At 38.4% G+C, this 17,116-nt stretch overlaps 1 protein-coding gene across 2 annotated transcripts in view; it reads right to left on the bottom strand.

Moving 5' to 3' along the window:
- Positions 1-17,116, bottom strand: part of GNB4 (G protein subunit beta 4) — a 56,216-nt gene that overhangs the window by 11,917 nt on the left and 27,183 nt on the right. Inside the window, exons 2-6 of one of the 2 annotated variants that reach the window (XM_008981252.5) lie at positions 12,265-12,363; positions 7,261-7,299; positions 5,738-5,844; positions 2,568-2,631; positions 947-1,109 (exon numbers count right to left, since the gene is read on the bottom strand). In XM_008981252.5, the coding sequence (XP_008979500.3) occupies positions 947-1,109; positions 2,568-2,631; positions 5,738-5,844; positions 7,261-7,299; positions 12,265-12,321 (430 nt within the window). In that variant the 5' untranslated portion in view covers positions 12,322-12,363. Of the gene's footprint in view, positions 1-946; positions 1,110-2,567; positions 2,632-5,737; positions 5,845-7,260; positions 7,300-12,264; positions 12,367-17,116 lie in introns of those variants that run through there. The other variant, XM_078350204.1, reaches the window with a different exon arrangement.

Consider the following 17,116-nt stretch of genomic DNA (forward strand, 5'->3'; position numbering starts at 1 on the left):
AACAAGTGCTTCTCAATATAATCTACAGTTCTGTTTTTAGTTACTAAAAAAAATCCTACATTGTCTATAAACTACATTTTATCAACAAACCATTCTTAGGGACTTAACATGTTAATGACATGTACTGGGTACTCTGAAATTTAGAAGAACTATAACCTTGGGAAGAACTATAATCAATGGCCAACTGTGTTAAGCACCCTGGCTTTTAAAATACTGAGAGAGGGCTAATTCACCTCATAGCCCTGCTCTGCAAGGAGCAGTTAAAAAAATTTTTTTTCAAATAAAAAATATTTAAAAAATAAAAATATTCTAAGAAATCAGAACAACAACAGTGAAAACTTTATGGAAGATGTGGCATCTGAATGTTTAGTATTCATCCGTGTTTCAAAACATGGAAATGGCAGGAAAATAGCATTCTAGAGATTTTGTAAAAGCATGGTCAAATAGTATGGTCAAAAATTCAGATGGATAGAAGCCAGACAAGTGGCAATAAATTCCTGATTAACACCACTAACCCAATACTACACTACTGAACTATGATGTGCACACTGGCAAACAAAGCAATACACTATCATGGTGAAAAGTACTTCACTAATGTACCTTAATGCATACCTCCAATCATATAATTGAGTACAGATGCCACAATCCCGTAATTGTTATATGGCAGCAAATTTTATTTTCCTCATTTTTGATGAGTTTGAATTCTGTGCAGTAAATTCATCATTCTTACAAAAACAATACAGCTATTTTTGAAAGAAAAAATTATAAACGTGTATGCTTATAAAAAGTTAATGTTTCCTTTGTTCATAATAATTTCTACTCCCACCCAATTAATCCTCATCCTTTAGCCAGCCGAGCACAATTTGTCATTTGTCCTTGATCAGCACATTCTACATTCCACACAAAAAATGTGTGGTGGGCAAGAATAATATTTAGGGAAGCTCACCTGTGTGGCCTGGCAACTCTCGGCTCACTCGCACATTTCCCTCTCTGGTCTTTAGGTTATATATAGAGCAGATGTTGTCCAAGCCTCCACAGGCAACAAAATTACCAGAAGGAGCATAAGCACAGGTCATCACCCAGGAGGACCTCAAAGGAATAGCATGCATCTGTGGAGCACACACCACACATCACTCAGATTACAAAAACAGTCATCTATTGCAGAAACCCATTTACAATGAAGTAAATATTACTAAAAATTAAATACACCTAAGAAAGATAAATCAAATAAAATAATGTAATGGCTTGAAAAAAACATGAAAAATAAAATGCTAACGCACATTAAGATGCCTATCATTTTGTATTATCCAATCATTTGAGTCAAAAAGTGCTCTTTTTGGAAATAATTATCTTGATAAAATAAAGAATATAAAGATGTTTCAATGATAATATATTGCCAAATACTTAATTTGAATATAATTTGAAAAATTAAGTGTAAAATGTTAAAGGTTTCAACTGAATTTTCGTTTTTGTAATAGTGCTCAAAAGAGAAATTTTCTCCAACGTAACTCTGAGCAAGAACAAGGGATATAATTAGCAAATATCAGAGTCAATTACATGGGTCTTCCATGAAAAGATGACATTAGCATCCTTCTATTAATAGGCTGCTATTCTGGGATCTCATTCAAACAATGGTGAGAGTTTTGCACTGATCTGGTCACTTGTTACCCTAACACCAATCATCTGAAGGTCAGATGGAAAAAAATAAGGTGTATGAGAATACCAAGGCTAAACAGTCCATACAGGGAATTAACACATGGCAGGATTACTACTATGCTCTCGCTTAATCTAAAACAATATGCTTAAAATACATTTTTTTTAATGAAAATACAGTTGAAAGATAACATGCTTAAAGATTAATAAAGAAAAACTATTATATTACAGAATTGTCTTAGCTAGCTTTAAAATCTCAGTCAGGTTGAAGTTATTGTTTATGTCACAAAAATGGCATTTTCAAATGTTTAATGAAAATACTAATATGTATACACAGAGTATAAAGGTATTAAACTTCTGAAAGTATTCCTGAAGCTTTTTCACTACTACCCAACAATTTAAAACTGGAGATTCCTTCCAGTGGATGTACTAAGACCATCCACAGTCTTTTACCACCAAGAGATTTAAACAAGTTGTCATTTGCCTCCAATCTACTCTATCTTCTAAGCAGTCCAGAAGCACAAATCAAAGCCTGAAGTGGGCCAAAGAGGAGCTTTACACTAGCCATCTAACTTATCCACAACTAAAAACAAAAATCTCTTTTTTTTTTTTTGTCATATTTGGAAGTGGGGATTTTAAAAAATATATCATTTATTAGTATACATAAAATGGTACCCTTTTCTAATATTCAAATATTAAATATAAGTCCTCTAGTAAAACACAGAGTCATCTTTGGAAATAAAAAAGAGTTAAACATTAAAAGTAAACACTAAGACAAAAGAGAAGAACTAGATTAAAATAAACAATAAATTTATCTCAGAAACCAATTAAAGTTTGAGGTAAAATAATAAAAAGAACTGGTGAACAGCAAAACAAATATAGGGTTATTTAAAAGAATTATTAAGAAATTCTACCTTATTTGTTGTATAGCTATCCCAAATAATTAATTTTCCATCTTGGGAAGCACTGACTAGCAGCCTAGAGGAACAAACACAAAAATAATTTGATATTTAGAGGGAAAAAAACAGCTGAAATTGGTTATGTACTGCATTAATGTAGAATTCAGAAAAAAATACATTTTCTAATTAAAAATTTGATACCAAAAAAATGTTCTTCCAACTTGTAAAAAAATTTGTGCTGCATGCCAAAAATTTTGAACATATTTCATAAAATAAAATTTAGCAACTGACTAAAAATGTATGGGTATAATTAAACTTTTTCGTGGTAACATTTTAGTTAAACAAGGTATGGGTGGATCTTAGCTGACTGCTTTAGTACTTACTAACTTACTTAAATTTAATGACAAGAATGTACACAGAGGCCTAACAACCATATTCCATTCAATCTAAAAACATCACTGAGAGCCTGAGAATACGAGAGCACTAGAGGTACAAAGCAGAATACATCTCCTGCTCTTGAGGCCTCTGTCATCTGGTGAAGAGAAGACATTTACTCATATTTATATTTAAGCGAAAACTGCTAGAAGAGGGATATAAAATAAATGCCACAGGCGAGTAAAGGAGAAACCATGGCTAGCTCAGTTAATCAAAAGAGAATTAGTCTTGAAAGAAAATGTTGAGAGCTCAAGATAGGGAAAAGGCTGTTATTTTAGGAGAGATCAATGACAGGTAGAAAAACAGTGAGTATTTCAGGAATTGTTAGTCTTCCAGTTGTACAGAGTTTGTGAGAAAAAGGAAAAGTAAGTAGAGAAAAGCAGACTGGGTTTAAACTGCAGTTTGTTAAGCTAATAGTAATGTTAGCCACTAAATTCATTTATTTATTTATTTTTTTGAGACGGAGTTTCGCTCTTGTTACCCAGGCTGGAGTGCAATGGCGCGATCTCGGCTCACCGCAACCTCCGCCTCCTGGATTCAGGCAATTCTCCTGCCTCAGGCTCCCGAGTAGCTGGGATTACAGGCGTGCGCCACTATGCGCAGCTAATTTTTTGTATTTTTAGTAGAGACGGGGTTTCACCATGTTGACCAGGATGCTCTCGATCCCTTGACCTCGTGATCCACCTGCCTCGGCCTCCCAAAGTGCTGGGTTTTGTTTTGTTTTGTTTTAAACAGAGTCTCACTGTGTCCCCTAGGCTACAGTGCAGTGGCACGATCTCAGCTCACTGCAACCTCCACCTCCCAGATTTAAGTGATTTTCCTGCCTCAGCCTACCAAATAGCTGGCATAACAGGTGCGCAACATCACCATTGGCTAATTTTTGTATTTTTAGTAGAGACGGGATCTCACTGTGTTGGCCAGGCTCATTTCAAACTCCTGACCTCAAGTGATCCACCCACTTGGACTCCCAAAGTTCTCGGATTACAGGCATGAGCCACCACTCCCAGCCTTGTTTGGAATGTTTATTTTTCACCATGGTATAAAATTCAAAAAATAAAAAAAGGATATACAGAAAAAAATGAAAAAAGCACCTTCCTGGTCCTATCCCCAGCCACCCAGTTCCTTTCCCTATAGGTAAAAAACACTATCAGGTTTTGGGGTAGCAGTCATTACAAGATTTTACAAAAGAGAAAATCTATCTGATAGTGTGGTATAGGATGGAATCTAAAGAAAATTCTTTAAAAATCAATTGGCATCATCAGTATAAGAGTTGAGGAGAACCTTAAGTAATGAACTGATCACAAGGATGGGTGGGAAGACTATGTAAGATAGATTCCTGGGTGATAGTTTCATTTTTCTATAAAGATTAATAGTCTTGAGAAAACGTTTAAGGAAAGCAAGAACCATTAACATTGTTTTCAAGTTATATTTTGAGTTAAAAGTTTACTTTATCAATAGGTAAATTATTTTTATCTTAAACTTCTTTGAGAAAAAAAAATTAAGACATTTGGCTGGGCACGGTGGCTCACAGCTATAATCCCAGCACTTTGGGAGGCCAAGGCGGTTGGATCACCTGAGGTCAGGAGTTCAAGACCAGTCTGGCTAACATGGTAAGCCCCCTTTCTACTAAAAACACAAAAATTAGCCAGGTGTGATTCTGGATGTCTGTTCTCCCAGTTACTTGGGAGGCTGACGCAGAAGAATCGCTTGAACCTGGGAGGCAGAGGTTGCAGTGAGCCAAGATCAAGCCATGGCACTCCAGCCTGGGCAACAAGAGCGAAACTCTGTCTCAAAAACAAACAAACAAACAAAAAGAATAAGAATAAGACAATTGGCCTAGCTTTATGTCAGCTGTCAATTATATAATTTTATGTACCCCTTTCTAAGACACACATTTTCTATATGATTGTGGTCAAGTATCCCAATTAGAGCAACAACTGAGGCTTCTTCTACTTTACAATTTTATTCTCTTGGGATAAGAGAATAAATGTGTAATTCTTTTATTTTTTCTTTTAATTCTCATCTGGATTTTTTCTTTTAAAAATAAAAACTAAGCAGGAGAGAGCTGGAGTAGCAACTTCTATTAAAAAATAGAAGTTTCTTGGTTTAGACATTTCCCATTAAGATTAACCAAATCAAAGGAACAAGTAAACAACTGTGGCAGCAGATAACACCGGCTATTGCCAGACAATGGAAAAAGCATAGGCTGCACTGTAACCTTATACACGTAGTGAATGGTAGTGATGAGCAATCTATCTAATTGCAGGCAGCCGCATGTGTGCCTGTGCACCTGCAGACAGTCAACTTGCACATTCAAGCACATACCTTTCTGTGATGGAGTCAAGAGAGTAAAGGATATATTCAATAAAAATCTTTGTTTCATGTAATTTCCATTATTTGTGAATTTATGTAATAAGTAATTATAGCAATATCCAATAACTTGCACATAGAAGATGTTCAATAAATATTTCTGAAATTTCAAGGTTAATATACAGTAAGAATGCTTTGGGCATATGTAAAAAACAATGTCTGCAATGTCCTACTGCAAAGAAAAGAAATCCTCTTCTAAACAGTTGTCCCGGAATCTCTTAAAGAGTCAATGAATATTCTTAGTAAAAGCAGCATGTTCATTTGAGATGCATTTTCTACAAATGCTTCATGAATATAGCTTGTTTTTAAACAAAGAAAATGCAAATTATGATTCTTAATGAAAATAATCCTGTGACAGTTTAAAAATGACATGTACAAACCTGGAATCGTATCCCCAATGCATAGCATAGATTTTAGCTAGGTGGCCCCTCAGTGTACGTCTTGTTCGCATTTGTATTCGACCCACGGAGTCCATATTTGATGTAATCTTTTGAAAGCAACAAAAATGTTATTCTTTACCTTAGTCATAGTTCATGAGATAACCTGAACTAGAAACAGTGAGGAGGCAAAACAACAGACACAAAAGTAAATTTATAGTAATTGAAGGTATTCCACAGAACTGTTATGGGATCAAATGTTCATAAAAAATTATGATTAGTTTAAAATAATCCTATGTGCTATTGTAAATAAGACGGCCTTCTGCAGACTATTAACTAAAAATAGATATATCTCTATGCTTCAGTAAAAAACCAGCCACAAATAAAAATCTAGTAACAAATGATCACAGTGAACATTTGTAATTTTAACTCTGTGAGAAAGCCAATTTTATATTTGTAGAGCACATAAATTATTTCCTTAATATAAATGATCAATATTAATTAAACATGAAGCCTTCCCAAGAGTTTTTTTAAATGTTAGTTTTCTTAACTCCTCTATCATTCCCAACCTAAGAAAAAAACCAATCAGGATATACCAAAAAGAATCAGAAACTACTTAAAAAGAACATACACTATATGAATCTATATATACATACATACCTAAATATGTGTGTGTGTGTGTATGTATTTTTGTTGTTGTTGTTGTTGTTGTTTTGAGACAGAGTCTCTGTCTTCTAGGCTGGAGTGCAGTGGTGTGATCTTGGCTCATTGCAACCTCTGCCTCCCAGGTTCAAGTAATTCTCCTGCCTCAGCCTACCGAGAAGCTGGGATTACAGGTGCACATCACCATGCCCAGCTAATTTTTCTATTTTGTTTCTTTTTTTTTAGTAGAGACAGGGTTTCACCAGGTTGGCCTCAAACTCCTGACCTCAAGTGATCCTCCCACCTCGGCCTCCCAAAGTACTGGGATTACAGGTGTGAGCATCTGTGCTCGGCTTTGAATCTACATTTTTATAGCATTTACTCTTCCATAGACATCTATTTTAACTCATATTTTAAAAAGCTCTGGGTGCAGTGGCTCATGCCTATAATCCCAGCACTTTGGGAGGCCAAGGTGGGCGGATCACAAGGTCAAGGGATCGAGACCATCCTGGCCAACATGGTGAAATCGTGTCTCTACTAAAAATACAAAAATTAGTTGGGTGTGGTGGCACGGATTACAGAGTCCCAGCTACTCAGGAGGCTGAGGCAGGAGAATCCCCTGAACCCAGGAGGTGGAGGTTGCAGTGAGCCGAGATCATGCCACTTCACTCCATCCTGGGCGACAGAGTGAGACTCCATCTCAAAAAAAAAAAAAAAAGTACTCGCACTGTATAGCATTTGACAAATTACAAAGTGCTTTTATACAGAAATTTCATTTAACTTTTTTTCAATTAAGTACTAATACGAGAATCTGAATGTCATTTGCTTCAGTGTCAAATTATTTCATGTGAGTTACCAAAATGAAATCAAGAAGAACAATTTACCTGAACAAGCGTTGCATCATTACATGCTTTCCGAGCATCCTGAAGTAAAGAAAGATGATTATAATGCATTTAGAAACCTGTGGAATAACTAAAGTGATATTGTTATTGAAAATGTAGACCTGCAAATTTACTTTTCACTGTACCACATGATCTAAATTTTTAAAATTGATATAAAAATCATATAACCTAAATTGAACCATTTTAACCATTTTAAGATATAAAATCTAGTGGTTTTTAGTATCACAATGTTGTGGAACCATCACCACTAATTACAGAACATTTACATCACCCCAAAAAAGAAACCCCGTATCTCCCAATTCCTTTTTCTCCCACAGCCCTTAACAATCACTAATTTACTTTCTTTCTCTATTGTCTCTTCTCAACAAAATTTGAGAGATGTCAATAATTGGAGACCTCAAATTTTTATACAAACTAAAGAGGATTATCAAAAGGAAGACAGTGAAACAGAAATTAACAAAAAATTAAAGACTGCAAAAAAACACATTTAATAAACAAAAAAATTTTTAAACCAAACTTACCAACTTTTTTCCAAATTTATTAGTTAAAAACAAATTTAGAGGATTTCTATACATAGAAAACTAAGAAGTGTGATTAAATCCTTCCTGCTAGGCGAACTTTTTTCCACAAAGGCTGCAGCAGTATCCTCAACTTTGTTTTTTCTACAGTGTTTAAGTACTTGCATACTCCTGAGCAAGGAGAAGGCACAAAGTGTTTAATAAAATGTCCCAAATGGACAATTTGTTCCAGTCAGCCAAGGAAAAAATGCCTGCTTCAGCTTACAGCAAACACTGGATGGTAGACATGATCTTTCTGGCTGCCCTTTCAACCTATTCATAACCACTTGGAATTTTTCTATGTAAGGGACAAGTAGTTGCACAAACTATATGATTTGATTCTTTCATTCTTAGCCAAACTGTGGGTTTAAAGACATCATCTGGTAAGGAATAACATAGCCCACTTTCCTATAATAAAAAGATATTCCAGAAATGACAATGATGGCCCTGAAACATGTTCCAAAAATGGTAGAGTTGAAGACCAAATTCTTAAAAAAGGTTTATTTCAAGCTTTAGGAAAATGAACTATCATTGTTTAGGCTCTCTTTCCTTTTTAATTTAGTCAGTTGTTTAAAAATAATTTGTTGAACTCTATGTGTGAGGCACTATTCTAGGCTCCAATAGACATAAAAAATCTCTGCCCTCATCGAGCTATTAGTAACACAATTTAAACACTGCAAATGAAAACTATCGAACTCTAGTAAAAAGTGGTAACAAAAATTAAAATATGTTGGAATACAATAATTCTACAAATATGTTAGCAGCAGTTACTTGCAAAATTACATTATGCAAAGATTCTATTTACACCGAAAACTCTCTCTTATGAACATTATTATCCATTATAAAACAAAATATAAGGCCAGGCATGATGGCTCACGCCCGTAATCTCAGCACTTTGGGAGGCCGAGGGGAAAGAATTCCTTGAGCCCAGGAGTTTGAGACCAGCCTGGACAAAATAGAGACCCTGTCTCTATTAAAAGCAAACAAATATTCTCACTGTAAAATCTGGCAAAAAATATAAAAAATTTTAAAAAAGAAAATAAATATTACATTAAAGCCTGAATTCCATACTGTCCAGCACCACAAGAAACACAAAATCTGATAAGATCTTTTCCAAAAGAAAGATGATATATGCTTTTTTCCAAATCAGAAGCACAACAATTATTTGCATTTTTAAAAATTTAAAACCAATAATCTATTACAATAAATAGCCTACATTTCTATTATACCATGTGTTTACACTATAGTTAGGTAAAAATATAGTTAGATTATATTTCTGGATCGGAGGGGGAAGAAAGGAAAGGTTCTTAAATATGGTGTGACAAACTAACAATAAAAGTACACAGCATTTCACATATGTGTGGTTACTTGAAATCATGGGAGGAGATGATCTCGTGAGCACCTGTGCCCATTACACTGTGCTTGGGATGCTAGTGAGATAGGGAGATTTAAGACACAGAGTTTTCCATGTAGGTACACAGAGAAGGGGCGAATGTGCACAAGGAACAACACAAGGCAGGCATGACCAGCTGTGTAACAGATGTCCAACATGCTGAATGAGTGAAAAACTGCCACTTGCTGAAATCAGACTAAGTCCTCTACCTGCTATTTCACTTAATTCTCTACAGAAACATATAAAGTGGAGTACTAGTTCTCCTGCTTCATAGCAAAGATACTGATCATCAGTGAAGTTAAGAACCTTGTCCAAATTAATGAAAAGGTGAAATCCATGGCTGTTTGACCATGGCTTGCTGCCTTCCATTAAAAAAAAAAGGGTAAATCCAAGTGAAGGCCTCTTGGAGGATTAGGAGTCATTGGATAGGATTTCCAAAGAGCAAAATTGGACCAGAGGTAGTATAATTCCAGGCCAAGGGAACACTCTGATAAAAGGTAACAGATAAGAAAGAGCAATGTGTGTTCAGGGAACCAGCCTAGTATGGCTACAGCGCAGGTCACATGAAAGGACATTAGTAACGAAGGTTAGGACAACCAACCTTAAGTTATAGCAGAACACACCTGGTCTGAATCCTGGATCTGTTACCTGGGCAACTTATTTAATCTCACTGAGCCTCAGCTTCCTGAACTATAAAATGAAGTAACACCATCGACTTCACAGAGTCAGCATGAGGATTAAATGAGATGGACATATGGCCACATGGTTGGCCAGTCACCTGCTCCTCCTCAGCATCTGGACTAAGTGACACAAAGTAGGGAGAACAGAAATTCCATCGAGTGGATGCAGTAACATCAAATTCAGAGGTGAGCCTGCAAAGCCTTCTGCAATCATCCCATTCAAAATCAGTCTCACCTTTGTTTTGAAAGCTTTGTTCAGATTCCTAAGATTTCAACTCAGAATTCTTATTCACATCTAAATAATTAACTTCCTTAAATTGCTGGCAATAAGTCTGTCTGGTTATGACTTCACTCAGAACCAACACTTTTATGGTGAATGTTCTTCAACCATCCCTGTTATTCCTAATCCTTTCTTCTCTTTTCTTGTATCATCTTTGTATAGATTTTTTTTTTTTTTTTGAGACAGGGTTTTGCTCTTTCATATGGTTAGAGTGCAGTGGTGTGATCATGGTTCACGGCAGCCTCAAACTCCTGGACTCAAGCAATCCTCCCACCTCAGCCTCCTGAGTCGTTCGAGGATTACAGGTACAAGCCATTGCACCTGGCCTACTCTTCACTTTTTTATTTTATTATATTTATTTTTCTGAGACAGAGTCTTGCTCTGTTGCCAGGCGCCAGACTGGAGTGCAGTGGCATGATGTCAGCTCACTGCAACCTCCGCCTTCTGGGTTCAAGCAATTCTCCTGCTTCAGACTCCCGAGGAGCTAGGACTACAGGCGCACACCACCAGGCCCAGCTAATTTTTGTATTCTTTAGTAGAGACGGGGTTGCACCATGTTGGCCAGGATGGTCTTGATCTCTTGTATTCTTCACTTTAAATTAGACAAATTCTTCAGAAACAGCTATTGCGAGAGGTTCAAACTGGGAAAAGCCACAGCTGTGTTCCAAGTTACGAGATTCTCCCTGCCTACCCTTGTACGTTGGTTTAGCCTTTACTTTTCTCTGGGAAAAGTAGTAGGCAGCTACCAGGCTACTCACAACTCAAAGCCTCTTTCCTCCACCCTGCTTATCACAGGCTGCCTACAAGATGGCACGTCTATATCCTTTCATTTTTAGCTCAGCCTTCCTTGATATTTCTCAGTGCTAACCAAGTCCAAGGAAGCATCTGTTCCCATTGTTCCAAAGAAGGGACTGTGGTGCTGTCTCTGAGACAGTGCTCCCTACGCAGACGCCTCCTCTCAGAGCCTCCCCATGTGTTGCTTCACTGCATTTGGCAACTCCTCCCTAGCCTATTATGCTCTCAAGCTTTAGTCTTTTAATTTTGTTAAAGCTGGAGTCTGTAGTTGTTTCTTATCCTCCTTACTGTTTTGAGTTGATTCCAAGAGTAAAAGATGTCAGACATGTTTTGATTCTGCCACTAATAGTTTTATTTTTTTTTGTTTTGCTTTGAGACAGAGTCTCACTCTGTCACTCAGGCTGGAGTGCAGTGGCACGAGCTCAGCTCACTGCAACTTCTGCCTCCCAGATTCAAGACGTTCTTTTGCCTCAGCCTCCTGAGTAGCTGGGATTAAAGGTGCACACCACATGTCCAGTTAATTTTTGAATTTTTAGTAGAGACGGAGTTCCACAGGTTGGCCAGGCTGGTCTCAAACTCCTGATCTAAGGTGATCCCCCCTCCCAAAGTGCTGGTATTAAAGATTTTCTTCAATCGAATGTACAGATTAGTATTTTCCTAGTGTATTACATTGTGACAATATCTACATTATTGTTTTGCACCAAAAATCTATGATTCTAGGTGTGTAAATAAAAAGAGAATTATGTCTGTCTTTCATAGAGGCCATTCTTCTACATAGGTACTTGTTAGCAATGATTTTTGAAGAGTTCTTTCGAGACATGATAAACACAAATAGACCTTAGTTCTTACTTCGAGAAAAAAAATAGACCATTTCTAGCCCTAGAAATTATACTGATAAACTGCCGGGTGCGGTGGCTCAAGCCTGTAATCCCAGCACTTTGGGAGTCCGAGGCGGGTGGATCACAAGGTCAAGAGATCAAGACCATCTTGGTCAACATGGTGAAACCCCGTCTCTACTAAAAATACAAAAAAATTAGCTGGGCATGGTGGCGCATGCCTGTAATCCCAGCTACTCAGGAGACTGAGGCAGGAGAACTGCCTGAACCCAGGAGGCAGAGGTTGTGGTGAGCCGAGATCGCGCCATTGCACTCCCACCAGCCTGGGTAACAAAAGCGAAACTCCGTCTTAAAAAAAAAAAATTATACTGATAAACTAATAGGCAAATTTTGTACATTCCTGGTACTAAGTAAGTGTTAAAATTTTGAAATGAAAAAGTTTTACCTGAATTTGATTCCGCAGTTGTTCTGCTTCTTGTCTCAACTGTTCCAGCTCGCTCATCTTTTCAATCTGTTTACCTCAGAAGTTAATGAGTGAAAACAGCTGTTAAAAAGTAGAGAAAGAGGAAGATTCAATTCTCTATTTACATCTTAATCTAGTTTTAAAATACTAACATATAACTTCTTTTTGGTCCTTCTGAAATTCAACTGAGGTGGTCAATTATCAATAGAACTTAAAGATGCTTAGTAAATATAGATTGAGGTTATTTACTGAAGGATTTTATACAAGAACATGATCAGAGGATGGAGGAGAAATTCCAAGTTGTAGTATTCAAGACTGAATTATGGGGAATTAGTACCAAAATGGAGTCCAGTGAGAAATATTTTACAATAGTTCAGAGGGCACCAAGACACTTCTCCACTGGGATGTCTGGATCAGCACCTCATACAGTACCCCATCCCACCCCCAAGCCTTCCCCATCTCAGGAAACGCAAGTCCATCCTTACTTACAATTGTTTAAGCTAAAAATCTGGGAGCAATTCTTCTCTGTTTAATAATATCCTCCCCATCTAATCTATTAGCAAATCAATGTCAGTTATTCCTTAAAAAATTATCCAGGTTCTAATTCTGAGTACCTCCACTTCTACTGTCTCGGTGTAAACCACTATTATCTCTCACCTGGTCCCCTTTCTACTGCTCTTGACCACTCTCTGGTCTAATTAGAGCAACTAGACATCCTTTTAAAATACAAGTCACTGTAAATGTTCCAGTGGTTTTCCATTCCACTAAACTCTTATTGTGACCCACAGAGCCCTATATCATTACACACACACCCCTCTGACTACTTCTATCACTCACACTTTTCCAGCTGTTCAAAGGCTTCTCTAATGTTCCTTGAACACACTAGGCAGGCCCCAGTCTCAGTGTCTTTGCGTTTGCTCCTGCCTCTGCTTGGATAGCTCTTGTCCCTGATATTTTAATCACTTGCTCCCTTACATCTGCTCAAATGTTATCTTCTCAGTGGGACCTTTACTGATAGCATGAATGCACCCAAACATGCTCCTCTTACCCTATCTTTTTCTTCACTATAACACTCAACACCATCTGGCATGTATTTACTTATTTGTGGTCTCTTTCCTTCTGATAAGATGTGAAGGGCCAGGGTGTAGTAGTTCACACCTGTAATCCCATCACTTTGGGAGGCCAAGGTGAGTGAATCACATGAGGCCAGGAGTTCAAGACCAGCCTGGCCAACATTGTGAAACCTCATCCCTACCAGAAATACGATAATTACCGGGTGTGGTGGCACACGACTGTAATCCCAGTTACTCAAGAAGCTGAGACACAAGAATTGCTTGAACCTGGGAGGTGGAGGTTGCAATGAACTGAGATCATGCCTCCAGCCTGGATGACAGAGCGAGTCTCTGTCTCAAAACAAAACAGAACAAAACAAAAAGATGTAACGTTCCTTGAGGTAGGGTCTCTGTTTTAGTCTTTGTTGTGTCCCCATCACTTAAGATACTTTAGTCTCCACTAAATAAAGCAACCTGAAATAGCTTAACAAAGGAATATTCATTCTACGGATTTAGGATGAATCACTGAACTAAAAGACAGAACTATTACTTCCTCAAAAAGGCAACAGAGGCTAGAAACTAGGAGTATTCTTTCTCTACCTGTCCTCTTTTCTCTTCATGTCTTCCTTGGTTTTTTCTTTCTACAGAGTAACTTTCTCTGCTCCCCTAAGTTCAGAACCCAAGCTTATATTTTTTTAGGTCAAGATTATAGCCCAAAATAACTGTCCCAAGTCCAAATTCCTGTAAAAGATTGATTCCCCTTATGAGCAAGAATTTGGTTTTGGAGTCTATCTTATAATCATCACATCAGCTATGGTACAAATATCTGTTTATTATGTTCAGACAAAAAAACACCAGTATCTGTTTATTCTTTCAGAATTCACTTTGTATTTATTTTGTCCAATTAAAAAATAAATTTATTGGGACTGACTAGAATGGCATTAAGGTATATTACAGTTTGAGAAGAACTAAAATCATTCTAATATTCCATTTCCAATGTAATATTGTCATATATTTCTCTGCTTATCCAGATTTTCTACCTTTTATTTATGAGTCTTAACCATTCCCTGATTGTTTAACAATTTACTATCCTTCTCAGAGAGGGCCAGACTGGATAGATTATAGTGGTCTGGAATATCATCTTGCTGAACTGAAGATAAGCAGCATGCAGGCTCTTTAAAGTCACAACCCTAGCTTCCCTTGCTAACCATTCTTGAGATATCCCTGGCCCAAAAGTCCTAGAAACCCGAATTGGTTTTGATACCTCTTTATTTTTTGGATCCCCCAAAATTATGGGTAAGAACTAGTTTACATCTCTCCTACTAAGTTGCTAACATACTAGAAAGAACTATCAAGAGACCCTAGAGGGCCTTGAAACTTTTTTAAAATTTGCATTTATTATTGATGTTGTTATTTATAGAGATGCGGTTCTAGCTACAATGCCCAGGCTGGTCCTAAACTCCTGGGCTCAAGCGACCCTCCCACTCCAGCCTCCCAAAGCACTAGGACCACAAGCATGAGCCACTGAGCCCAGCCTGGGTCTCAGAACTTTTAAACGCATTCAAAATTACCTGTTACCCACCCTACTGCTGTCCCACCCTGGAAGCCACACACACATACAAGTGACCTTCTAAAGCAGGAGCTACCTGTAATAAGAGTTACTTGGATAGACTATGATCCATACCAAATGAATGAGAACTTCAGGCTGAGTGCCCCCAAGGATGGAGGTGCCATGAATAGAAACGGAAACAAAGAAAAATCAGTTCCCTCAAACACCACCACCACCCCGTGGACGGGGCACTACTGGGAGAGGCCACTGGTCACAGACCCTGCGCCTTCCTGCACATTCTGGCTGGGAATGCCAAGAATATAAGTCCCTAGTGGCTGTTACTTGGGCCATCTCTCAAGGTTGTTTTGCAACATTCAACCTCAAGGAATAAGGCAATGTCTCCTCATGAAACAAAGAGCAGAATGGCTTCTATTTACTGTAAAAGTGGTAAAACCCCCAACCTCAGTGTCTATAGGCGCTGATGCAAATCCAGTGCATGTGCAGCATCCATCTGGGCCTACCTGTGTCCCCCTGAGGGCCCTAGAACATGCGGAATCAACACAAAGCAGAGTCACACCATGCTACTCACTGTGAGTAATGAAATATTTTGTCTCCAACCATGGAGTCTCATGTAACAGTAACACATGCATTTATTAGCTTGTAAGTAGGTAAAGATCTCAGGCCCTTTGCAGTCATTGATATGTGGTTCATAAGAAAAAAGATGAGGGGTCCAATGTGGAAAACAGTGAGACTGTGGCTCATCCCTTCTTATCCAGGCTTCATCCAGTACTTCATCAGGCATTCTAGGTCCAACACTTCAAGCTTTTTCACAGTACCCTAGCATGCCTGCCCTTCCACCTTGTCACATTCAACAGCAAAGGCAAAACCCTGGATTAAATAAGCTACCTACTTTCTTTCAGCCAGCACATGGCCAAACATGGATTCAGAAAGTCAAACAATGGTGCATTATCAGTTCTAGTACAAATTCACAACACCAATCTCAACTAGGCCCTCAAAACTACCTGGCAACCCTACACAGCTTCGTATGCACTGCTTCCGCTCTTGGTATCAAATATTTAAATTCTTTTGCAATCTTTTCAAGATTTTGACCTTCTCACAACCCCTCTTGTTGCAGATGACCTTGCCATCTATATCATAAAGTAGAAGCCATCAGACACAAACTCTCAATTTTCTACTACTAGATATAGAAAGCTATACATACATAACTGACTCATCATATTTCCCATCTTCCTTCTGTGTGTGTGTCGGGGGGGGGAGAGAGAGAGAGAGAGAGAGAGAGAGTGTGTGTGTGTGTGTGTGTGTGTAAGTCTCACTCTGCTGCCCAAGCTGGAGTGCAGAGGTGGTGAAGTGCAGCCTCAACCTCCCAGGCTCAAGCAGTCCTCCAGCCTCAGCCTCCCAAGTAGCTAGGCCCACAGGTGCGCACCACCATGCCCAGCTAATTTTCTTTTTTGGTAGAGACAGGGTCTTGCCACGTTGCCCAGGCTTGTCTTAAACTCCTGGGCTCAAGCGATCCGCCCACCTCAGCTTTCCAAAGTGCTGGGATTACAGGTGTAAGTCACTGTGCCTGGCCCTTCCTTTCTATTATAATACAGTAGCTGACTTCTCTCCTGTTTGGGCCAATTCCTCCACTGGTGATTCATTCACTCATTCATTCAGAGACAGAGTATCACTCTGTCAACCAGGCTGGAGTGCAGTGGCAAAATCATAGCTCACTGTAACCTCAGACTCCTGAGTTCAGCCAATTCTCCCACCTCAGCCTCCCCCAGTAGCTGGAACTACAGGCATGCATCATCATGCCTGCCTAGTTTTTTTTTTTTTTAAGAAATGGAGTCTTGCTACACTGACCAGGCTGCTCTTGAACTCCTGGTCTCAACTGGTCCTCCTACTTTGGCCTCCCAAAGTGCTAAAATTATAGGAATGAGCCACCATGCCCAGCCCCTACACCAGCTATTTAAACTCTCACCTTTTAAGTAATCTTTTACTTCCAGTATATTCAATCTCTTACATTTTTCTCGTTTTAGTCTTTTTTTTTTTTTTTTTTTTTTGAGACGGAGTTTTGCTCTTGTTATCCAGGCTGGAGTGCAATGGCGTGATCTTGGCTCACCGCAACCTCTGCCTCCTAGGTTCAGGCAATTCTCCTGCCTCAGCCTCCTGAGTAGCTGGGATTACAGGCGTGCGCCACCATGCCCAGCTAATTTTTTGTATTTTAGTA

Source organism: Callithrix jacchus, chromosome 15 (assembly GCF_049354715.1).
Source record: "Callithrix jacchus isolate 240 chromosome 15, calJac240_pri, whole genome shotgun sequence".
NCBI lineage: Eukaryota > Metazoa > Chordata > Mammalia > Primates > Cebidae > Callithrix > Callithrix jacchus.